At 51.2% G+C, this 24,019-nt stretch overlaps 3 protein-coding genes across 4 annotated transcripts; all 3 read right to left on the bottom strand.

Moving 5' to 3' along the window:
- Positions 1-113: 113 nt before the first annotated feature.
- SLC23A1 (solute carrier family 23 (ascorbic acid transporter), member 1) lies at positions 114-13,123 on the bottom strand. 2 transcript variants are annotated; one of them, XM_006866134.1, is made up of 14 exons: positions 13,001-13,123; positions 12,337-12,465; positions 11,782-11,939; positions 11,132-11,220; positions 10,902-10,969; positions 10,559-10,740; positions 10,311-10,431; positions 9,914-10,070; positions 9,489-9,636; positions 8,314-8,419; positions 8,010-8,139; positions 7,779-7,922; positions 7,110-7,205; positions 114-378 (listed from the first exon to the last, which is right to left on the bottom strand). In XM_006866134.1, exons 1-14 carry the CDS (start codon positions 13,034-13,036, stop codon positions 134-136), a joined length of 1,809 nt encoding a protein of 602 aa, XP_006866196.1. In that variant the 5' UTR covers positions 13,037-13,123; the 3' UTR covers positions 114-133. The 2 variants fall into 2 exon arrangements, with proteins under 2 accessions (XP_006866196.1, XP_006866195.1); XM_006866133.1 differs by having other exon boundaries at positions 134-378; positions 10,559-10,760; positions 10,886-10,969; positions 13,001-13,036.
- A 3,047-nt stretch (positions 13,124-16,170) lies between these two features.
- MZB1 (marginal zone B and B1 cell-specific protein) lies at positions 16,171-17,953 on the bottom strand. Its single transcript, XM_006866135.1, has 4 exons — positions 17,786-17,953; positions 16,905-17,029; positions 16,413-16,523; positions 16,171-16,327 (listed from the first exon to the last, which is right to left on the bottom strand). Exons 1-4 carry the CDS (start codon positions 17,951-17,953, stop codon positions 16,171-16,173), a joined length of 561 nt encoding a protein of 186 aa, XP_006866197.1.
- A 2,092-nt stretch (positions 17,954-20,045) lies between these two features.
- On the bottom strand, positions 20,046-23,054 carry PROB1 (proline-rich basic protein 1). Its single transcript, XM_006866136.1, has one exon. The coding sequence runs from the start codon at positions 23,052-23,054 to the stop codon at positions 20,046-20,048; it is 3,009 nt and encodes a 1,002-aa protein (XP_006866198.1).
- Positions 23,055-24,019: the final 965 nt, after the last annotated feature.

Here is a 24,019-nt window from a genome sequence, read left to right on the forward strand (position 1 = left end):
TGATAGGTCACAAAAATGGAAACTGAGTAGATTGGATTTTATTTTGTTAAAGCATAAAAGTGTTTTGATTATTCAACCTTCCCACAAAAGCCATGGAACTAGCGCATAGCTTACCTTTCCTTGAATTTATTTTTCAGACCTTGGTGCACACAGATCCAGCTTCTCTATTTTCTAGAGTATTTTTTTGAACTGAAAGCTCCTCTTTTGGCCTTGAAAATCCTTTGAAGACTGGACAGATAGGAATGTATTTCAAAAAGGCAAGCCTTTTTACCACGCCCATCCCAAAGGGAAAGTCGTAGCTCTTGAGGTTGATTGATGTCTCACTGTTGGCATGGGCCCCAGCTTTCCACTGTATGAGACCTCGTTCTTCTGGGCTCCCTAGAAGAGAACAGTTGGTTAACTTACAAAAAGGCCAGCAACATTCTGCTACCTCTCCTTTCCACAGATCGGGAATCAAGTGTTTTTCTATTAATTTCTTCTAGTCCAGAAAAGATTTAAGCAGTGATTTCTGACCTCCAATTTGATTAGAATTCTAGAGAACTCTAAAAGGATAGTAGTCATACTTAGTACTTACTGAGTACATAAAGTATACTCTGCACTATTAAGTGCTTTAATTTCATTATTTCATTCTTTTTTGAAAATAGCTCTAGGAGTAGTATGTTGTTACTGTTGTTGTTAGGCACCAAGTCAGTTTAGACTCAACATCCATGTATAGGGCTTCCAAGGAGTTTGAACAGCTGACCTTGGGGTCCAGTGCATTATCCTGCAACACCATATCAGGACTCCAGAAGTAGTATAGGCACTATTATACAAAATTTTAAGATGAAGAAACAGAAGCTTTAAATAATTGTCAACCACAAACTATGAGTGTGTAGGTAGTATGTATCGGCCCCAGGGGCATAAATAGTGCCCTGACTACTTGGGGCGGGGGGACGACAACAAGGAAGTATATTTTGAAACCCTCTAGTGTAGTGGTTACAATCGGGCTGCTAACCTGAAGGTCGGCAGTTCGAAACTACCAGCGGCTCCGCGGGAGAAAGATGAGGTGTTTTGCTCCCATAAAGATTTATAGCCTCGGAAACCCTGTGCAGGGTCACTGTGAGTCGGAACTGACTCCACGGTACTTAACAACAAAAACACTAAGTATGAACTTTATATTTGCAAAATAAAATTTTGTTTTTTAATACAAAGCTGAAAACCAAGCTAAGTAAATTCTTTGGTGGTAGTTAAGTGCTGTCAAGTCATATCTGACTCATAGCAACCCTGTATACGGTTTCTGAGGAGTGGCTGGTGGATTTGAACTGCCTACCTTGTAATTCAAACTGACCTTGCGGTGCAGTGCTTAAATTACAGTGCCACACCAGGACACAGAAAAGTGATTTTTTTACAACTAGGAATTCTCCCATAGATGTGGGGAAGGAAGTGCATGAGATTGCTGAGGATTTTGTCACCTGGGTTTGACAGGTTATGCAACACTGCAAGTCTAGATGAAGGAGTCAGAGATTTCCATGTGTCAGGTGTAATGAATGAATGGATGTCAGATGAGCCCACAGAGTTGGCAGCCCAGGCTGAAAACCCCATGAGTAGCACAAGACTGAATATACTCCCAAAATTTCAGAGAAGGCACTGGGTCTTCTGGAAGACTACCTGGAAAGGGTAAGTGTGCTGTAGGCTGAGGAGGGGGAAGAGCTGTAGGTGAGGCATGAGAGACTGGTGTTTGATAACCTCACAACAGCTAGCCCAGAGCTCACTCTCTCTAGCAGAAGTAGTGTGCCTACCCTCCACGCCCATACCTTGGATGCCTCCTCTTGTACTTCTCTAAATCCCCTCCATTTTCCCAGACGCTGCTCATCTCTCACATCTAGGAAACCATCATTGACTTTATTGCTCAGTTAAATCCAGTTTTACTTCCTATTTTATACTAAGAACTCAAAACAAACTGATGGGGTTACAGTAGAGATGAAATGAAGTGTATTTGTTGATTGTAAACCTTAGCTCGTTCACAATAAAAAGTTATATATATTTAAAAAAAAAATGACTTTTTACACATCCACTGTCGAACCCAAACTAATGAGCTCTGTTGGCATTTCTAACAAAATTGAATGCCTCTCTTAAGACTGGGCTGTGAATAGAGAAAGGACATATACAAAATGACCCAATAGCAAGTTAAGGGTTACAGAAAGCTGTACAATTCCCTTATTAAGGTCTTGGTTTTGAGCCAGATCTGAATCCAGATTGTGACCTTTGGTAAGTGACTTTACTCTTGAACTTCAATTTCAACAGTGTACATTGAAGGACTCTTGAGGATTATACGGCATAAAGAATAAAATCCCTGGGGTATGGTTGCTGATGCTTATTTAGTTGGAATGCTTAATCCAGCTGCTCAAATCACAAGCTTCTCAGTCTACAAGGAGGTCTAGGCACTTATGCATTGAGGCTGCAATTCATCTGTCCCCTCATTGTCTCAAGTCCACAGGATAAACTAACTGCTTCGGCTCCAGTTTCTTCTAAATGGAGAGGGATATTACTGTTGTCAGGTATCCACCCGTCCACCCAAGGGACAGCTGCTATCAGAGTCTCCTTTGCCATTTGGTGCTGGTATAGTGATGTAGGATAAGCAGCAGACTTCTAACCACTTCAAACCCACCAGCTGCTCCTTAGAAACACTATACAGGGTCGCTATGAGTTGGAATCAATTTAATGATATTTAACAACAAAATCCCTCAGAGAAGCCCTGTCCATCCTGCCTACCTTCCACCCTCTGGTTATTCGCAGCTGGCTTCTGACTCCTGTGCCCTGTGATGAGACACTTTGATGTTCAAAAGGAGGGAGGCATGCAGGGCCTGTTGGGGGTTTTCTGTCAGGTTGGTAAATGGCTCATAGTGAAGGGTCATCAGCCTATAATCCCCCTCTTCCAAACCTTCAGTCATCAGTTTATGATAGTCAAACTTGTCTCCCCCAAGCTTTCCTGATAATCCAGCCCAGGTCTGAAACCCTCAGCAGAAGCAATGTGCTGCAGTGGCTGGGATGCTGGCTGTGAACTGTGTCAGATGGATTTTGCTGGAATCTCACATTTATAATGTCTTTGTAGCATTAAACTGAGTCACTTAACCTCTCTGATTATGTTTTCTCATATGTGGTGGTGGTGGTATGCTGTGGAGTCAGTTCTGACTCAGCGACTCTGTATAGTGTTTCTGAGCCTGTAAATCTTATTGCTTGGATCAACCATCAACACTCGAGGAAGCAGAAGCCAAGAAATCAAACAAAGTATTGCATTAGGCACAGTTTTGAAGAGCAAAGATGTCAGTTTGAGGACTAAGGTGAGCCTGACCCAAGCCATGGTATTTTCAATAACCCCATATGCATGTGAAAGTTGGACAGTGAATAAGGAAGACCGTAGAAGAACTGATGCATTTTAGTCATGGTGTTGGAGGAGAATCTTGAAAGTGCCATGGACTGCCCAAAGAACCAACAAACCTGTGTTGGAAGAAGTACAGCCAGAGTGCTCCTTGGAAACTAGGATGGCTAAACTTTGTGTCTCATACTTCAGACATACCAGGAGGTACCAGTTACTGGAGAAGGATATATTTGGTAAAGTGAAGGGACAGAGAAAAAGGAAGACCCCGAAGATGGATTGGCACAGTGGTGGCAGTGATGGGTAGAAACGATTGTAAGGTTGGTTCAGGACCAGGCAGTGTTTCATTCTGCTATGCATAGGGTTGCTATGAGTCAGTAGTGACTCAGTGGCACCTAACAACAACAAAATTATTACCAGAGCAAAAAGCCTCATCTTTCTCCTGTGGAGTGTCTGGTAGTTTTGAAACTTTCAGATCTTTCAATTAGCCACCCAACTCTTAACCTGCTATGCTCCAAGAGCTCCTTTCTCACCTATGATAGTGGAATGCCAAGGAGTTGGTTCCGACTCATAGTGACCCTGCATAGGGTTTCCAAGGCTGGAAATCTTAAGGAGCAGAAAGCCTCAGCTTTCTCCCACTGCTGACCTTGAGGTAAGCAGCCTGACTCATAACCTCTATGCTACCAATGCCTCTTAGTGTCCACTCACAGGATGAGTTTTAAAGATGAAAGAAGGCATACTGGCCCATAGTAGGTATTTGATAGATAACTATGCTTATTAGTTACAGAAACTGATAACATTTAGCTTTATAAACATTTACTAGGCACATATATGTGAGTCAGGATTCCGAGAGACCCCAATAAGTATCTTGCACAATCTTTGAAATGTTGTGGTACCAAAAGGCAATGTTAGGGGCTCAAATATGAGTACTATGTGTTCGGTGTTGATCTGCTAATGGTGCATTTTTATCTGTCCTGTTGTTAAGTATTGTCAAGTCAGTTCCAACTCATAGCAACTCTATATATATAGGTTTTCCGAGGAGCAGCTGGTGGGCTTGAACCATCGACCTTGCAGTTCAATGCATTATCCTATGTACTGTGAGAAAGTAAATACACCCAGAGGCATGTTGACCCATGGCCATCAAGAAATAAGATACTTCCTGCAAGATGCCAGACTAGGCAGACATACTACAATAAAGATTGTGGTGGTGGTTATGCCGTGGAGTTGGTTCCAACTCATGACAACCCTGTATAGGGTTTCTGAGGCTATAAATCTTTATGGGAGCAGAAAGCCTCATCTTCTGCAGAACTGCTGATAGTTTTGAACTGCTGACCAAGAGATTAATAACCTAACTTGTAACCAGTATGCTGCCAAAGGAATAGACTAAACAGATACAGGTGAAAATTCTGGTACCCTGAACTTAAGAAAAAAGGCTAGAGAAGTGGATAGAGTGTTTGATGGGAGGAGAGGTCAAGCAGGGACAATGAGAGGGAGACTGGTGAACTGCTGGCCAGACGTGGCTCTACCATCTTGTGAGCCAGCAGCTTTGATAGCGGAGGTAGGCCAGGCAGAACAGCTTCATGTGGGCAATGGAAAAGGTGTGATTTCTTTTTCCCCACATTCCTCTGGTGACCAGAAGTGTGACCAGTTCCCACCTTTTATCTTAACACTAACACTGACCCTAATCCCCGAGAGTTGGGAGCCACATCAGCTTGAGGTGGGACCAGTTGCACCACTTTGGTGTACCGCTTTGGTGCATGGGTTCATTCAGTTGGGCTCAGCTTCAGACCCACAAAACCCCTAGAACCCTAAACCAGCATTTAACCACTGCCCCCAAATTCCTCGTGGTTCTAACACACTGAAATCAGCTCCATCAAGGGCCCCCGTGAACTATTTTCTGAGTGAGTACCTTAAAAAGAACACTGAGGTCAATAGGAACTCCATGTAGGGTCAGGAGTCCTCCAAAGATTTATCCCCTTTGGGTCCAACAACTGCGCACTCTTTGTTTTTACAAATATGAAAACCCCACAATGCCCAAAGACAACAATTGAAGCTCACACTAAGAAAGGAGCTCTGGTAGCACAGTGGTTACGAATTGGGCTGCAAACAGCAAGGTCAGCAGTTGGAAACTACTAGCTATTCCGTGGGAGAAAGATGAGGCTTTCTGCTCCTGTAAAGACTTACAGCCTCAGAAACCCTGTACAGAGTTGCTATGGGTCCGGACGGTACTTAACAAAAAGAAACAAGGATCAGCACAGAACTGCCAATCACAAGGTCCACAGTTAAAACTCACCAGCTGCTCTTCAGAAACTATACAAGGTTGCTGAACTGGAACCTACTCAGTGGTGCTGAACAATAACAAGAAACGAGAGAATGGCTCAAACAAATGACTTAAGTAACAGAGCCCGAAAATTATTTTGAGGGAGAAAAGGTAATGGAACTAATTGAAGAATTCAGAAGAATAATTAGGTACCTTGAAAGTATCCATAGAAAGAAGGAGGAAAGCAAAGAGAACACAATAAAAACTTGAGAAGAATTCAGGAAAATACTACAAGAACACAAAATAAATGCAAGTTTTGAAACAGTACAAAACCTGCCATTAGAAATGCGAAAGACTGATAGTAAGAGCTCAGAAATGGACAATACATTGAAAGAGCAACGGAGTAGATGTAAAACAATGGAACCTTGAATTAGTGAGTTTGAAGATAAATCTCTCTAGTAGTATGCTAGAAGAACAATAAAAATCTGAGGAAAGCCTAGGAGTTATGCAGGACACCATGAAGAGAAACAACTTAGAGATGATTGGAATTCCAGAACAGAGAGAGAAGCATGAAGAAAATTGTCAGAGTTGGAAGAAAACTTCCCTAGTATCATGAACCCCAAATATGTAGAGGATTGTAACCATGTAATAAACGTATGTTTGTTGGATGTAAAACTGAGGATTTGCTCTGTAAACCTTCACTCAGCTCACAATAAAAAGTTAAAAAAAAAAAAAGGAAAGAAATAGAGAAGACACATCTTTTTGCCTGAAGCAACAGAGGAAGGAGTGTCAGAAATAAGAGAAGAATGGTAATGTGTGGCTAATTGCCTTCATAAATAATTTATTGCCTTCTCTGCCATGAGGCCAGAACTAGATGGTGCCTAAAATACTGCTAGATACTCTAAAAATTCTGTAAAATAATCCTGATCAAAAGGAGTAAAATGCTGAACAGAATTTCAAACTCATAGAATTAAGGCTTTATGGAGACTGGAAGAATGCCTGAAATTATTGCCTTACGGTAATCTTTAAGCCTTAAACCAAAACATATCCCCTGAAAGTCTTGAAACCAAATAATAGTTAAGCTTAACAGATAAAAAATGTCTGCTTTGAGCATTATTCTCTTTTGAGATGCTTATATGGAATCAAATTGACAACAGCAACTCAAAAAATTAAATAGGAACCTTAGGGGGGCTGTGAGTTTGTTAACTCAAAAAAGGAAAGCAAGAATGATAACTGTAGTATAGTCAATGTGACTGGAATGTACATGTAGAAACTTGATTTGGTGTGGGTTTTTGCTATGTATGTTCTTAACAAAAATTGATTTTAAGGAAAGAAATCAAGAAAATCTGCAGGGCCTGAGAATGACTCCCAGGCCTCCTCTAAGGTCTGTGAGGTTTGTCTGCCTTGGTGTCACCCACCAGCCCATCTGTGCCAGCTCAGCGGGCGGGTATGAGTCAAGTCTAGTTCTGTGCTCTCCCCAGGGCTGAAGCATACCTGGTACTGTGTTATCCAGTATGAAAGCCAGGCATCCGCCTACAAACATCTCTGTGGTCAGCAGTACCGTCAGAATCTGGTCTACTTCAGGGATACCTGTGGAATAGGCCAAGGGCCAAAGGGTCTCCTTTAATCAGACAGATTGGAAACGATACAAAATTCTCTCTTAATAAGAGAGAAGGCTGAACTCTTTCATCTGTGGGTTAACATCCTAGTTCTGCCCATTACTAGTTGTTGACTAAGAATATCTCATGAAGCTGTTTTGAGAACTAAGTGGGTAAAGCCCATTACCTGGCCCCAGTGTCCCCAGTGTTTTAGTAAAAGATAACCTGGTAATTATAGTAACAGCTGCTGATTGAGAGTTGGGCAGGATTTGTGGCTCTAGCTATACTGTGCTGTCAACTTGGTTCCTACTCAGAGTTACCCTGTATAGGGTTTTTCCAATCTACAGGAGCAGAAAGCTGCCTCTTTCTCCCTTGGAGCAGATTGTGGATTTAAACTGCTGACCTTTCGGTTAGCATCCCAATGGCTAATCCACTACAACACAGGGCTCCTTGGCAATAGCTATAGGAGACCTTTAAAAAAAAAAAAAAAGTGGATCCTGGAGGGAGGTGTTTATGTTCAGAGTTAGGGGCCCCCACCCCCAGATGTGCAAATAGGTTGAAGCACCTGTGTCAATGGCGCCAGAGTGGGACTCCAGATAATTGGGTAGCGTGAGCCCGAAGAACATTGAAAAGCCGAGTACGAAGAGGTTACGAGAGGAGTTCATGTCCACGAACTGCAGGTTGGAGAGTCCCACGGCCGTAATCATGCCTGAGAGCGCAGGAGAACCGCTGGAAGCACCGTGCAGTTGGGACCCCACCACTCTGACTCAAGCCCAGACGTGGACCCTACACTCACCGAAGAGCGTACAGAACATGCCCCCCAAAATGGGGTCAGGAAGTGAGGCGAAGAGGGCTGTAAACTTGCCAATAGTGCCCAGGACCAGCATGATGCCCGCGCCATACTGCACCACACGCCTGCTGCCCACCTGCCAGGAAGTCAAGGAACAAAGCTGTGGTGGGGGGAGGAGGAGGGAGGCGGCGAACAAGATACAAGGGACCCATCCTCTGTCAAAAACAAAGACAGTGTATGGGGCTAGGCCAAAGTGGGGGCCGGTAAAGGCAAAGCCTTTGGAATGAGTACTGCTTGGGCAGGGGATTACCTTAGTAATCCCCAGGACGCCGATGTTGGGGCTGGACGAGGTAGACCCATTACCCGTGCCGAATAGCCCTGCGATAATGCAGCAGATTCCTTCGGTGAAGATGCCCCTGGAAGGAAAGACCGAATGGGGGCCTTGGTCCAGTCTCTACCCCAGGTGTGAATTACCCAATAAGCAAGGTAAGCACGGGTTTACTAGTGTTCATTTACTAATCTGTAGTGAACAGTTTCACATGGGCTTCACCACATCTTTGATGTGAGAAACAGATGAAACTGCTACAGATTAGTAAGAAAGCACAAATAAACCTATGCTTACCTTCCTTACTGGCTACTCCATCCCTATTAGGGATTGTAAATTTGTAAAAAGATTTTGATTCTGTAGGAAGGTGCTGTGGGGTTGGAAAAGAGATTGATGCCAGCCATACCTAGAAGTAGAATCGTGGATGTAGTGAAAAAATGTGTAACTGTTCATTGGTGGTGGTGGTGGTGGTGATGTACCGTGGAGTCGGTTCTGACTCATAGTGACCCTGTACAGGGTTTCCAAGGCTGTAAATACGGGAGCAGAAAGCCTCATCTTTCTCCCGCGGAGCAGCTGGTAGTTTCAAACTGCTGACCTTGCGGTTCACAGCTCGATTTGTAACCACTATGCTACCAGAGCTCCTTACAGGTTAGTAAATAAGCACAAGTAAGCCAGTGTTTACCTTGCTTGTTAGGTAATCTGACATTGCTCTATCCTGACCTCAATCAAGCCTCCCATCACCCTGGTCAGGTTGTCTGCCCTCATTGGGCTGTGTGGGCTGCAACTACCCCTAGTACTCCTCACTCCAGACCAGAGGTAGGTCTGGAAGCTAGAAGCCAAGTCTAAGCACTCGTCCCAGTGTGCTTGCATTGTGCAGTTCTGGGCTTCAGTTTCCTCATATATAAAATGGGAAAATAAAGTACCTGTCTCAGCAAACATACTGAATTGGATAAGAAAATGTACGCCAAAGGCTAGGCATCAAGAAGATTATCAATGAATGGTTTTCCATGATGTCCTCAACTACTCAAAACAGCCACAGAGTAGTGAACATCCCCATTTCTTAAAGAAAATTAGGTCTGGAGAGAGTGATTTGTCCAGTCCACATTTCTGGGCCTCAACCCACTGTACATTTGCTTCTTGAGAGGTTTAGCTGGGAATACCTGTTGATAGCATGTACTGGAGGGGGTGGTGCACCAGCCAGGCGGGCACAAGCATAGTAATCTCCGATGGACTCAATGATGCCCGCTAGTGTGGCACTGAACATGCCCAGGACAGCAGCTGCAGTCACTGTGGGCAGTCCCCACTGACCTGAGTCAGAGAGACAGGAGATTGAAGGGAGTGAGGACACTGGGGTGGTTGGGGAAATGGGCAGGGGCAGTAGTGGGGGGTGGGTAATGAGGTCTCAAATTGGCCTCAGGAAGCTAGAATAAGGCTATGTCTGAATGAAACAGTCTCCGCCTGGTCTCCAGTAAATGTGTAATGAATGCTATTTATCATATCATCATCTGGGTTAGGGTCACCAGGGACCTCATAAGTGGTCTCAGTTGTAGGTAGAGGGGTCTGGGGCCCAGATGGGGTCGCTCACATGGGTAAGGGACTCGGATCCAAGGTGCGATAGCCATGATGTCCCCTCTGGCATCTGTTCGTGCCTGGTAGCCATAGGCTTTCGGGTCTGTGGGCAGCACATCCGTCAGAGTCAGGATGTAGCAGAGCAGCCACACAGTCATGATGGCCAGTACGATCTGAAGCAGGGTGAGGTGAGGGGTGCACTGAGGGTGCTGGAAGGTCTAAGTCCAGGCTAACCATCCCAACTTCAACCTGAGCCCTAGCCCTAGCCCCAGCTTTTGCCTAGTCCTAGCTCAAGACTGGGACCACATCCCTGCCCTGGATCCCACGGTGGGCTTGCCCTTGCCCCCCTCAGCTCTAGGCACAAGTTCAGCCTCTGCCCTAGTCCCAGCCCCAGCTGCTTGCCAGCTCCTCACAGGAAACATCTTGAAGATCTGGATGCGGAAGAGACTGAGGCCCTTGCCCCAGCGGTAGACAGGCACCAGGAAGGTGAGGTTTCGAAGGTACTGGGAGAAGAGGATGATCAGGAGGATGGAGCTGGGGGCAGAGGCACAAGGAGGTGGCTAGTAGACTGGGCTGAGGCCAGGAGCCAGAACTCAGGGGGAACAACCTGAGGGTCAGGGACTGGAGGTGGACAGGGATATCAGGCCTGGTGCCTGCTCACCAAGCTGAGATGCCCCAGTGGGAGCCAGCTCGGTCACCAGCAGCTTGGAAGACAGAGAGGCCAATGAGGGAGACGGTCGGGGTGACTGTAAGAGGCCCAATGTAGCTGAGAAGGGCCCCAGGCAGCCCCATCAAACCAATTATCACCTCTACCGTGCTGGACACGATGATTGCACCCTGGACCTGGGAAGGGCAAAGATCAGCTATCAGTCACCATGACCTGACCACTGGCAGGAGAAAAGCTCCTGTCCCACCTCTTTGCATCCCCCAATTCAGCAGTGACTGTCACTCCCACTAGCCCCCTCATCAGGTCCAGACCTGTTCTAACCCATGTGCAAACCCACCTCTCTTATTCGTGGGTGCCAGATATGAGAGGTGTTGAGAGGCAGACTCCAGTTACCGTAGATCTCCTCTGAGGGCAGAAACAGGGACATGCACACATACACGCATGTACAAGGAATAAGGATAGAGAGGAAGAAGATGTATCCTGGTGTCTGAACTCAGAACAGTCATCCAAGCCCCCAGGCCCCTGGGCCTCCCCTCTCCTCCAGCACAGACCCACAAGGGTGCCCACCTTCCTGAGGGCATTTCCATCTCTCCAGGGACAGGATGGCTTTGGCTGGGATCAGAAAGGCAAAGGCACTGGCCTGGAACAGCGGCAGCCTGGGAGGAGATGTGGGAATGGGGTATACAGAGACAGAGAAGAATCCCACATACAGGGACAGACACAGAAGGCCAAGGGTGGGATAGGGGGAAGTCATTGAGCTCCTAGACAGGACTGTTCCTAAGTTTGGGGCTCAAGGAAGAGAACAAATGGAGGTCCTTGACTCATAACCTGCCCCCTCCCTTGTGAGGGGGCCAGGCACATAGATGTGAACAACTCAGTTCATGCAACCTTCCCTTGTTCCCCCACCACCACCACTCAGGTCCTGGAAGTGGGCTCAGAGCCAGTTGGGCCAAGAAGTCCAGGGTCCTGAGTAAACAGTACAGAACAGGAAGGTGAGAACCCAGCTAGGGTATGTCTCCCACAGACTAAGTCCATGGGAAACACCAGAGTAGGTCCTCTATGCCAAGGGGCTCGAACTGGCATGGGGTCAGAACAACAGGTGGGGGTGGATAGCAGCTTTTTTTGTTCCATCCCAGTACTCAGCTCCCACCCCCACCCCCGACCTAATATGTGGTCTGCTGTGTGTCTGTGTGTGGGGTGGGGGCACGGCAGCTTACCGGATGCCCAGTGTGGTCTGGATGAGGGTAGTGATGCCCACACATGTGAAGATGGTGCCGATGAGCTGGCTAACCATATGCTGGTCGCGGCCCACACATAGCGCCTCAGCCAGGAGGAAGGGCACAGCGATGGTGCCACTGAAACATGTCAGGTAATGCTGGGAGGCAGGGGGACTGCGTGAGACATGGACTACAGAGCTCAAGGGAAGCAGGGGTACCCTAATGGTCCTCATCTGCCTCAGTGGTCTGCATAAGTCTGACACTCCCCACTGGCAATTCCCAGAGTTATCACTAATCTCCCTGGGGTTTACAAACTCCCCAAGTCATTCCCACAGCTTTTGTGGAGTGGGCACTCCTCCCTGCCACGGACACGCCAACTGGCAGGTGACACATGCTCCAGGGGATTAATCCTCTTTCACTCCAGCCCTGCTTGGTGACAGCCACTGTGTTGACCTTAGATTTCTCTTCCTGTTACCCGATACAACCCAGCTGGTCAGGATCAGAGAGAGCCCACAGTGAGGGTAGGGAGAGAAGAGAGCTTGGGGTGAAGCCCACCTGGAAGCCCAGCAGGATGCACAGGTACCAAGGCGGCACATCCTCGATCTTGTACAACATGTCAAACTTGGGCTCTGTGGGCAGGGACACTGGGGGGTCCCTGGTGGCTGCTGAGCCCGGGGTCTCATGCTGAAGGCAGCAGAGAGAAGTAGGTCAGGGTGGAGTCATGGAAGACAGACAAAATCCATCCTGCCCCAGAACCAGTCAATCAGCTCCTCAGAGTGGGGTCCTGCACACTCCCAACAGTCCACCCAGCTGTCATTCCGTTTGGCTTCACTGGCTTCTCCTCACACTGTTTCACACAGGGATGAGTTCACTGTGCAGGCTCCTGGAGCAGTTGAGACCTGGGCATTCTAGCTAGGGACCCCCTCTCCCCACTCCTCAGTCAAATAGCTGGAGAAGGTGATCATGAGAAGGGGCCAAGCGGACTTGAGACCCTGGAAGGCTCTTTCCAGGTTGGACCTAACTCAAGTATCACCTCTTCCCCCCAGAGGCCCTTGGGTTATCACTGAGACCCCTATTTCCTCCTACCCCAGCCCCCAAGTCTTACATTCAGCCTGGTGCCATCACTCTGTCTCTGCCCTCCCAGATAGAAGGTCCAGAACAAGCCTCCCAGCCCCCATCCTGGCCTGCCTCCACCCAGCTCCTACCCATTCCCCAGCACCTGTGTCTGGCCCTCGGCGTCCTCCTGGGCACTCATCTTTGGGGTACAGTTGTGAGCTGTTCCTGAGGAGAAGAGGAACAACTTTACGAAGGCCAAGGAGGACTTTACACATCAGACATTGTTCAAAGTAAATCTGTAACCAGAGCCTCAGCACTGGATTGCGAAAGGGGAACCCAGGTGGAGGTAACGTATTAACTCTGGCCATAGTGGTAAAGGCCACCAAACCTCTGCTACAGTTCCCTCCTGAGCATTCCCTTCCCTGGACATGGGGCCTATTGTTTGCCAAGAGAGGGCCAGAGAGGCGGGTGGTTGGGTGGGTGGGTAGGGGGAGACATTTACCAAGAACTGGGAGGAGGGGGAGGGGAAACATGCATTTAGTGTGTGCCACACCCTGTCCCTTTCCATTTATTAATGACAAGTTAATCATTATCATCATCACCATCATGACCACTCTCATTACTGAGGAGCAATGTATGTTCACTGTCATGCTTAGCCCCATGGTTGGTTGATAGTGTCCCTTTTTACAGTCGAGTAAACAGATTCTCGTGAGTTGACTAATATCACACAGGTAGCAAAGTTCTTGAGAAAACATTCCTAAAATCCAGGTTGGCCTGATGTCCAGAGCCTATGATGTAAATCATCACACTACATGTGATAAAGTTCTGCCTTCCCCCACCCACTACTCAGGGTCCCTGAGGCACACAGCACAGAGGTGCCGCTGGATAAACAGCAGCCTAGCAGGCCTGGCCTTCCCTGTCCCTGTGTCAGGACCCGTATTCCCTACCTCACCCTCCTTCTAGGAGTGACTTCATAAATTGTGGAACCTAGTGCAAAATGATCATGTGGGGGCCCCTTGTTCAAAATGTATTAAGAATTTTAAGATGACAACAGCAGAGCACTAAATGGAGCATGGGACTTTCTAAGCACAGGGCATAGGTCAACACCCAGGAAACCAGCCCTTACTCCCGGTCTGTCACCTCCTGGTAGGCCCAGCCCAGCCTAGTTCTGTGGTCTGAGGGCTGGCCGATGGGGAGATGGAGAGGCACTGAAGTGCTTAAGTCTCCTCAGATGGTGGGGGCTGGGCCAACCCTCTGTGCTGCTGCCCCAACCCCACCCCCGCTGGCCCACCTACTTCTGGGTTGTTGTGCCCTGCCCTGAGGGCCCACAAGCAGCACCGCTCTCCAGCTGGGCAGCAGCTTCATGTCACAACCCTGAGTCCAAGTGCCAGTCTGGTCTCCAGCCTTTCGTCTGTTTGTCTGTCCTCTCCTCTTTCTTCTTGGCTCTTGCTCCCAGGTTCTCAAAGTTGTCTGACCAGTTTGGATCTTTGAAGGAGCTCTTCAGCCTTTTATCCCCACCCTCTCCTCCTAGTGCTCCCTAGTGGGCTGTGGAGACACAGCCCCACCCCTGACACACAAAACCTCATGGATACACAATTCAACCCAAAGCACACAAAACACATGGACAAGTTGAACATGATCCCAGCCAGGTACACAGACATGCAAATGGACCCCCAACACCCAGATTCTGTTGCAAAGAGTTTCTCTGAATCAATATCTGTAAACATAGGGTCATACAGATCCAAGTCACAGGTGCTGGGCTCCAATACTCCATACACCAACAGCTTAGCCAGTTCTGGTGCCTAGCGCTTTTCTCCGTGGTGAGAGCCAGAAGAGGAAGGACCGCAGGCAGATCCTGAATCAGGTGAAATAATATGGAAGTTGGGACTGCAATGCAGTCCCTAGAGTGGTCTGGGCCTGTATGGACCTCCAGCAGTTGACCTTCTCCACCGTCCACCAATCTGAATACACCTTCCTCCCAGCCTGCCACTCCCAAGTCTGGGAGTTGGCCTTTCTGAACCTCTTGTGTTATCTAAACTTCAGTTTCTATGTCTGTCAAATGAGGATTAGAGTCTCTGTTCTGGTCACCTCCCAGGACTCAAGTGAGAACAGAGAGACACACACAAGTGAAACTGCAAATTACAGCCTGCCTGACTTAACTCCAGGTTCCCAGATCCAGGTGAGGGATCAGGGTTCTGTTCCTAAGGAAAGGGCCCCGGGCCAGAAAAGTTACTAGGGAAAGCCGGACTTGGAGCCAAGACATTGAATCCAACTAGTTCCAGGAACCCTGCCCTGTCCTGCCCTGCCCTGAGCAGGGACCCAACCATACCACTGGGGCCAGAGGCAGCAGTCTAAAAAGTGCACAGCAGTTCCTGGTCATCGCCTAATGAGCAGAGCATGCAGTAGCCACAGTAGGTTTATCTACAAGGTGGTCTGCTCTAATGATAGACCTGGGGTTTCATGGTACCTGGACCTAAGTCCCTGTGCCTTTGATAGCTCACCTATTCCCTACCAGGGCAGAGCTTTCTCATCACTGGCAAGTTGTGGGGATATGTAGTATACTGGGTTACCAGTTGGGCTGCTAACCATAAGGCTGGCAGTTCCAATCTATGAGCTGCTCTGTGGGAGAAAGATGAGGCTTTCTGCTTCCGTAAAGATTTACAGCCTCGGAAAACCCTATACAGGTTACTATGAGTTGGAACCAGCTCCATGGCACAAAATCACCAATCACATAAGGAACATCAGAATCCTGGTGTGGGGCTGTACAATAAGCAGTGGACTGCTAATTGCAAGGTTGGTAACTCAAATACACCAGCTACTCCTTGGAAAGAAACCCTATACAGGGACACTATGAGTTGGAAGGCATCCTGGTGTGGTGCTGTGGGCTAATGCATCAGACTGCAAAGTCATTTGAACTGCAAGGTCAGTGCTTCAAGCTCCCCAGCTGCTCCTTGGAAACTCTATGCAGGGTCGCTATGGGTCAGAATCGACTCTAAGGCACTTAGCAACAACAACATGAGTCAGAACCGACTAGATGGCACTAAAGAACAATAAGGAACATCAGCAGAAACGCCAGTGTCTGTTCACTCAGGCCTCAGCACCCTTTGCAGAGAGAAGGAATTGAGGTCACTGAATTTTATTAGAGTCCAGAGGGTAAGACCTTGGCCCCCACCCAGACCCCAGTGCCTTGAAGCTGGAGGAAGGCGGGAGAGTGGCAATGCAGGGCAAGGCCACCCTTCCCTCGGCTGGCACCAGCCTGCAGAGAGAAATGGGAATGATCCAGAGGGAGGCCCCAGCTTCCAGGCCTGATGATACTGGGAAGGAGGAATCAGACTAGAGCTCTTCCCTTGTGACTGGTGCCTCCTCCAAGCAGGGCCCCCGTGGGCCCCCACACAGCAGTGCCTCCAGAGCCTCTCGGTCTTGTTGGTGAGCTTCATAGATCTGGTCTTCTCCAAACTCTCCCAGGTAGTGTAGACAGGTCTGGGAGAGCCTAGGGGAGCCCAACAGAAGCTCAGACTGCCCAGTCCTCCAGGGCAGACCCAAGTTCCACCCCTCACCCCTCCCATCATCATTACCTGATGGGCCAGGGGCCCCCTGTGACCATCACACTGATGCTTGACTCTGGTCCCTTGTTGAGTCCCGGACCAGTGAGGTGTTTTACCTGGTTCACTTCTTGGACCCCATAGCTGGTGGCAGTGGGGAGCACAGGGATGTAGCATTTGTGGGAGCCCCAGATAGGGAGGGGCCTGTCTCCACATGAAGCTGGTCATGTGATGACAGCATCATGGACATTTGCTGAGTTCAGGTCCCAGAGCTAAAGCTCCCTAGCAGAAAATTATACCCCAGAGAGGGAGGCCTCTGCCCCAAGGTCACACAAGTCACTTAGGCCATGTTCCCTGCACTGGCCACACCACTCATCCACCTGCTCACAGCTCTAAAGTCCAGGCTTGGCCCCAGCCAGCGCCTACCTCCAGCCCAAGCCCCTGTGGAGGGGTTGGGATGTGAGTGCAGAGTGGGGATCTCTACCCACCAGTCTTGCCCTTGGAGGAGGGGATAGAGGCACTCACCCCTGCCAGCTCTGGGAGCAGCTGCGGTCCAACACATCTGTATACATGGATTCACTCAGCTCTCGCCGCCCCCCGGACTCTGGGGTATGAAGTTTGGCCTCGGCTTCTGCTAAATGTTGCCACATCTGGAACAAGGAAGGGCTGGGAGCCAGGGCTTTGGGACTGCACCCAGGGATGAGGTCTTTGGGGGAGCCTGAGGTGGTAAGGGAGCTGTGTGGGCAGGAAGCACCTGTGAGGCAGGCCTTCCTTGGGCCTGTCTAGGATTCACTGTCTAGGATGATGGTGGGTTGGGAACCCTCAAGTGGAAGGTGAATCTGGACACGAGGTCCCCTGTGCCCACCCCTGGCACACCTGTCCTAAAACCTCTGCCCATTAGCACACACTATTTTAGACCATGGGAACAAGAAGCAGGGGAGCAGAGTTGTCTTCAATGACGTTGTACTCACAGGTCCATGTGCACACACCTGCACAGAAGTACAGGTATGCTCAAGCATGTATGTGTGAACTCAGACAGACATGTACTCATATGCACACACTTAACATGTGTACACACATAGACAAACATACCCCAGTCATGTTTGGGAGGGAGGCCAAACCTGAGGATGGGCTTGGAAAGGGAGAGATCTGAGACGATGAGAGTGATTTGATTCCTTGGGAACCCAAGACACTTTGGGGTATCCCAGAATATTTCTGTTGAGCAGACAGATGGGTAATCTGAGGCATGAGGGTTTGCATGAAGTAGGGATGCTAGTACCATGGAAGATTTGCTGCCTAAGGGTAGGAGTGTGGGGCTCAAAGGTCAATGGTGGCATCTGAGGTAGATGGAAGGGTCTGAACTGAGGAGGTTTGGCAGGGGCAGGGAGGGTATTGGGGGGACTTACTTGGTAGGCCACAGCCCTGCAGGCATCACAGCGCAGGTGAGTAGGCATATGAGCCGAGTACTTCTCCTCATCGTCCAGATGTGGCGCAGTGGCCGTGAATGTAGCCCTTTCCCCAAGGCCCCCTGGGATGGCCCAGGCCCCCAGCAGCAACAGCAGTGACAGCCTCATGATCTCTGGAGTCCACTCAGCAAGTGAGGGCTGTGTTGGGCTGCAGATGTGCTTATGCATGTGGCGGTGGGGCTACCACAGATGACTGGCTCAGCCCAATGAGGAACTGACACCTTACCCTCCCGTTCTCTCCCTCCCCACAGGGCCCTGAAGATGCCACGTGTGCACCCACTCTGGCGGGACAGCCTGGCTCTAGCCATCTTGGATCCATTTTACAGATAGGGAACAGTGAGGCCTGGGCAAGGACAAATCACATCCTGGGATTTGTCCATGAGCCACACACTGTACTGAGCACCTCATGGGAGAAGGTGGTTACTGTCATCTTTATTCTCAGAGGACTCTGAATGAGGCTCACAGAGAAATGACAAATCTACAGCTGTGTAGTCAGAAGGGCAGAGTTGAAATTGAAACCTAGGCCTGATTGACACCAAAGCCTATCAGTCATCAGGAGGAAAGACACCACAGGCGTGGTTGTCAGCCTAAGGCTCCCTCCCTGGGATGTCAAGATCACCAAGGGTGGGATACTACAGTATATGAAAGACACACATGGTCTCCTTCCCTGGGCCATAGGAATTCCCTCCACCCAGGCCATACCCAGGCATGAAAGGGCATTGTGTGTGTGTGTGTGTGCGTGTAGGGGTGTATGGGTGGGTGGGGGTGTGTTAAAAGATGGCAGCAGGAAACTCGTCACTTCACACTAGCTGTTTCAGTCATCATGGTTCAATGGCTAGCATTTTATTGTACACACAGGATGAGGTGAGGGACCCAGGGGTGTCACAGGACCCTTCATGAAATTGGGACCAGTGTCTCCTGCCAAGAGGACATTTTCAGGTCATTCTGACCCATAGTTCTCCCAGTCATCTTCTAGTCCAGAACAAGGGGGCAGGGACTCCAAGGAACCCCGAACCCCCAGAGACCTGGAGCTTAGGGTAAGCATCCTCATCCTTGACACTACTTCTAATAGGAACAATCCCTCCCCAAACTCCTCACATTCCACAGCAGCCAGCAATGCCCAGCCCTTTCAGTCTCAGAACTACTTACAAACCCCTCATGAAGACTACTTCCTACTCCCAACCCAATGCAGAGCTGTCCTCATCTTGCTCAGACTCCAGTTTGCCAGAGGCTCCTGGAACTGCAAAACAGTCAAGAGTTCTAACTCTGCCTGAGACCCACTGGCCTGCCCTACCCAGGGGAATCCCCACTACGGAGACTCCAGGGCCCTCTGGCCTGCCACACACAGGGCCATCTTTTATACTGCCAGCCTTAACCCACCTTCCACCCCACTCAGGGGGGTCAACAGCCTAATATCTTCCCTGCTTTAAGTCCTTCCTGGGGACTCATTCCTTCCTTCCTCAACGACTGAGTGGAAATAACTGAAGCCCTCAGCCCTGGCTCCAGCTCAGTTTTGAAGGCTTGCAGGAGAAATCAAGTAAGAGGCTAGGGTACAGACACCTCAACTCACCTCATCCCCAGTCCACTGCACCTCTATAATCCCTTTCTATAGTTCTTCGCTGCTTTGCCCCCCACCCCTACCACGTTTCCCTCTCCTACTTCCCTTTCTCAGCCTGGCCAGAGCTGTTCTAGTCACCTTTCCTCATAACTTTTCTGGCCAAAACTCAGATCATCTTCCAACAAATAAGAGATTTGATAGCAGAGTGTTCCCCTCCATCCTACCAGCGCCTATTGGCATTCACCTCAGCTGGACCCACCTTTGATGAAGGACAAATAGCTCACTACCACTGGGGGCAACCCTGCCCCCTTCCACTCCTATTTTCAGATGCCCCCTGGGAAACTTCAACACCTCCCAGACCTGCTCCTGGGGACTCCTCGTTACATACTGAATACTTTGCATACACACACACACTGGGAATGCTTGGGAAAGGGATATAAATTCTTGTTGGGAAGGAAGTAGGCAGTCACTCCCCGAGTTCCAGCTCCATCAACCTTGGGTCTCAGGCATTCTCTAAGACTGGCTGGGAGGGTAAAGGATAGAGGTGATGGAAGGAAAGGTAGGCACCGGAATGGATGCCAAAGCCTCCAAGGCCAGGCCAAGAGGAGGCTCTTAACACAAGGGGGATCAGGCCCTTGGGATTCACACAGGGAACAAAGAGTCCTTGCCCTGCTGGGAAGAACAGGAGCTGGAGGGTGGGGCACAGAAGAGCAGAGGAGGTGCCGGACTGGGAGTCCCACTCACTGGCAAGTAGTACATCCTGTCTAGTGGTCCTGCCTCAGGGGCCCAAGGGATCTGGGGGCTACTGAGGGCCGGCAAGCCTGGGGATGGCGGTAATGAGAGGCCAGAGATGGGCCCATAGGCAGGTGGGTAGAGGCTGGACCCCAGGGCCAGCGGGGTGTAGACGCGGCGGGGTGGTCCTGTGGGCGAAGGTGGCAGCAGAACCTCCACGTACTGACCACTTTCCGGGTCAAAGAGCAGCCGCCGTCGAGGCTGCCGCGGCGCCTCTACATAGTAGTAGCGGCCGCTCTCAGGATCCACCAGGATCTTTCCCAGATGTGCAGCTCCAGGCAGCCTGCGTGCCCCCTGGGAGGGGCCTTCCTGGAGCCTGTCCATGGGAGGTGCTGAGGCAGCCCGAGGCTGGGCAGGGGTTGTCCTGCCGGCCGACACCAGGGTCTCCCGCGGGAGAGGTGGCTGAAAGGCACCCGTGGACTCGTGGGCCGCAGTGGGTGTCTCCAATTTGGGTGATAGCCCTGGACTTGAAATGGGGTGTGCCTGAGGGGAGTTAGGACGGGGTGGCTGAGGAAGGTAGGTACCCACTGGCTCTACAGGCAACCGCTGGGGAGAGGTGCGATCGTCGGCGATGAGTCGCTGGACCTCGTCGATGTCCGGGTCGGTTCCGTCAAGACCGTGCACTTGGACTTTTGGGGTTCTCTCCGGTCGGCGGCTCAAAGCTAGGGCACCAGGCAGGCGGATCTCCGTGCGCGCGAAGGGTTTCGCTGTGTTGTTTTCTGCCCTCCGCCGCGGGACTCCGTTGGGCTTCGAGACGTCTCGGGGGACCGTGTCGAGACTGAGAGGTGGTCCTGGAGGTTCGTAGGGGTGCGACACGACCGGCAGAAACTCCTTGTGAAAGATGGATGTGTAGTGAGCTGGGGCGGGAGGCCACGGCGCCTGGTGCTCCTGCGCTTTGGACGTACTTTCCTCCTCCAAGTGGGGATCACAAGGAGGCACAGGCAGCTCTAAACCTGGAGTGGTTTCCGGGAAGCTTGGCGCGTAGGTGGTCTTCACTATCTTGCGCACGTCGCGGGGTCGTGGAATGGCCACGCACGGGCGTCCCGAGGCTGCTTCCAACGAGGCTGCGGCTTCAGGCCGCTTGTCTGCGTCCAGGTCGCTAACTAGCTGACTGCAGGGCGGCTCAGATGCAGTCAACTCTAGCTGACTGCCACTAAAGGCAAGATCCAGAATCTCCTTGGTGGACTGACTTGGCGCCTCCGTTAGTTCCGGAGTCCCTGGTGTAGGTGGCATCTGCTCCTCCTGAGCGACTCCATTCAGAGCTTTTTGCGTAGTTGCTCCTGATGATCGCTGCGCCGTGGGAGCCCACGTCTCTTGAAATGATAGGCCCCATGGTCCTTCCATAGGACGATCTGGAGGCTCCCACGCGGGCAAAGCCGGCGGGGAAGGGCTCTCGCTTCCTGCTACCTTAGCCCGGACTGGCGGAAGCGGAACCTCCCACAGGGCAGGAGCTTCGAGGGATGGGCTTCTTGCCCTGGCATCTCCCTGATCCCACTGGAAAAGAGTTGGAGGGGAGGGGCTGCTTCTCCTGCTGCCAGTTTCCTCGACGGCCGCATTCCGATTTTCGCGTGTGGAAGAAACTTTGGGAAGCGATGGGCTTCTCACCTTCAGGACAGCCCGATCCCACGGCGACAGGGACTGGGAAGGCGGGCAGCGAGTACTCTGCAGGGCCTCATTAGGAGCCTCCCTCAGCGGGGACGGGCTCCTCGGTTTCACGACCCAGGGGGCCCTATCCTGGAGGAGCAGACTCCGTGTAGAATCCGGGTTCTCCCGCGGGAATTGAGTTTTGAGTTCCGGGTGGTTCGCCACCTGGATCTTTTCCTCTGACTGCAGGAAGATGCTAGAACTAACGGGACCCAGCGGCTCGGTGCCAGGAGTGGGCTTGTCGCGCCGAATCGCGCGCTCGCGGAGGCTGGGCCACGGCCGCGGGGCCCTGGCGGGGGTGGACCGATCTTGTACACGAGGTGGTCGACATCTGGCCTCCTCCAGTACTACTCGGGCGCCGCAGGCTGTTTCTCGGGTCGCGGGCTCTGGTCGCCCTGTGGGCCCGGAGGTGGCCCTACTTAGGAGAGAGGGTGCTGGGCTCACTTTTCTACTGAGCGCCGTCTGCACGAGGCCTGCAGTGGCCTGCAGGCGACCCAGCGACTCGTCCAGGGAGCCAGTGCGCAGGAGCAGCCTGGGACGATGCGGGTCGGTGTCCCGCGAGGGGCTTCGGGGCAGAGGTCGTAGCTCTATCTGACGCTTGGGCACCGTCCGGGGCCTCGCAGGCGCAGCGCGCTCCTCCAGCGCTACCTCCACACACTCGAACTGTGCTGGTTCGGTAGGGCTCGGCCCGCGGGGACGCAGCTGCACATAGGTAGCCCAGCGGACGCCACCGTCGGGGGCTTGGGGAGGCGGTGGGTCGGGGATGCGAGTCACGGGCTCCGGTGGCGAGAGGCTGCGGAAAGCCCGCGCAGTGAGTTGTTGCACCTCGCGATCCGCCACGTCCGAAGCGCTGAATAGGGGCCCGGTGTTGAATATGACTTCCATCTCCCCCGACGGCAGCGTGCGCAGCTGAGGCTTGGGTGGCCGCGGGCCGGAGCCTAGGCCTGGTGGGAAACCCGAGACCAGTCTGTGGTGCTGGCGGCTATTCTGGGCGCTGACGGACAGGCGAGGCTGCGCGCCCGCCCCCGGCACTAAGGCCACCCCGGACCAATTCGCCCGGCCCTCCGCGTCCGGCCCAACGTCCGTGGGCTCTGGGGAGCCCGGAGCCGTGTAGTAGGTGCCTGACGAATCCGAGGAGTCTTGGCGCCGCGCGGGGGCCGCGGGCAGCCGCCCTGGGAGCCCAGACAGGGCTAGAGGGGCGAGCGCAGACAGCATGGTCCCGCGGGACGCTACTGCGCGCCGCCACCCTCCTGTCCGCCTCCTTTGGGGTTGCCACTGCCGCCTGCACTGTCCCCGCCCCGCCCGCGGAGGCCCGGGGGTCACCGCGTCTTAAAGCGGCCGCGTCCATTCTTGAGTCACCGGCAGCGGTAGCAGGAGAGACATATCCCTCCCATCCCCCCAACCGTTCTTTTCCCGTAGGGTAGAGAGCCTGAAGTGGGACACCAGCTTTTGGCTGACAGGCAGGTAAGCGGGAAGCAGGCGTCTAATTTGGAGCAGAAGCTAGGCCCAATCCCACCCATCACAGCTGAGAAACAGGCCAGAGCTATCAGGGGAGCGACTACGACTGGCCAGACAAACTGACTCACGTCTTACTAGTAGTTTCATATTCCCCTCAGCCTCCAATGCATTCCTCTTACTGTGTAGCCCAGCTAGAGCTCACAGAGTACACCCATCCCCCTAACCCATGATAGAGGCAGGACACTGGAGGGCTCCCCCTACTACACACATCAGGAAAGTTGGTCTTTGATTGGACCTATTGGGCCCTCTCCATAATTGGAACCTTTAGAAAGAGCTAGGGTTGACAGCTCTAGCTTTTGTAGGCTAGCCTGGCACCTAGAACAAGCCCTGGATCCTTTGGGATAGCTGTGTTAAGTGCTACTGAGTTGATTCTGACTCATAGTCTCCTCTTAGAAAGACCCTCTGAGACAGTAACAGTGCTGTGCTCCCCAAGCACTCACAAGACCCTAACTCCAGCCCCCAAGACCTTGTGACCTACTTGGGCTAAACCCAGGTGGGGAAGCAGCTACCACCTGTCCTTGTCCTATGACAATGGGCACCACTTGTCCTTAAATGTTTGGCTTCAAGGTCCTTCCATGATGACTCAGGCCCCAACTAATTTAGAAGCCTGTCCCTCCTGTGCCCTCACTCTCACACAGACCCAGATGATGAAGGGCTTGATA

The sequence above is a fragment of the Chrysochloris asiatica genome, unplaced genomic scaffold (genome assembly GCF_000296735.1).
Source record: "Chrysochloris asiatica unplaced genomic scaffold, ChrAsi1.0 scaffold00087, whole genome shotgun sequence".
Taxonomy (NCBI): domain Eukaryota; kingdom Metazoa; phylum Chordata; class Mammalia; order Afrosoricida; family Chrysochloridae; genus Chrysochloris; species Chrysochloris asiatica.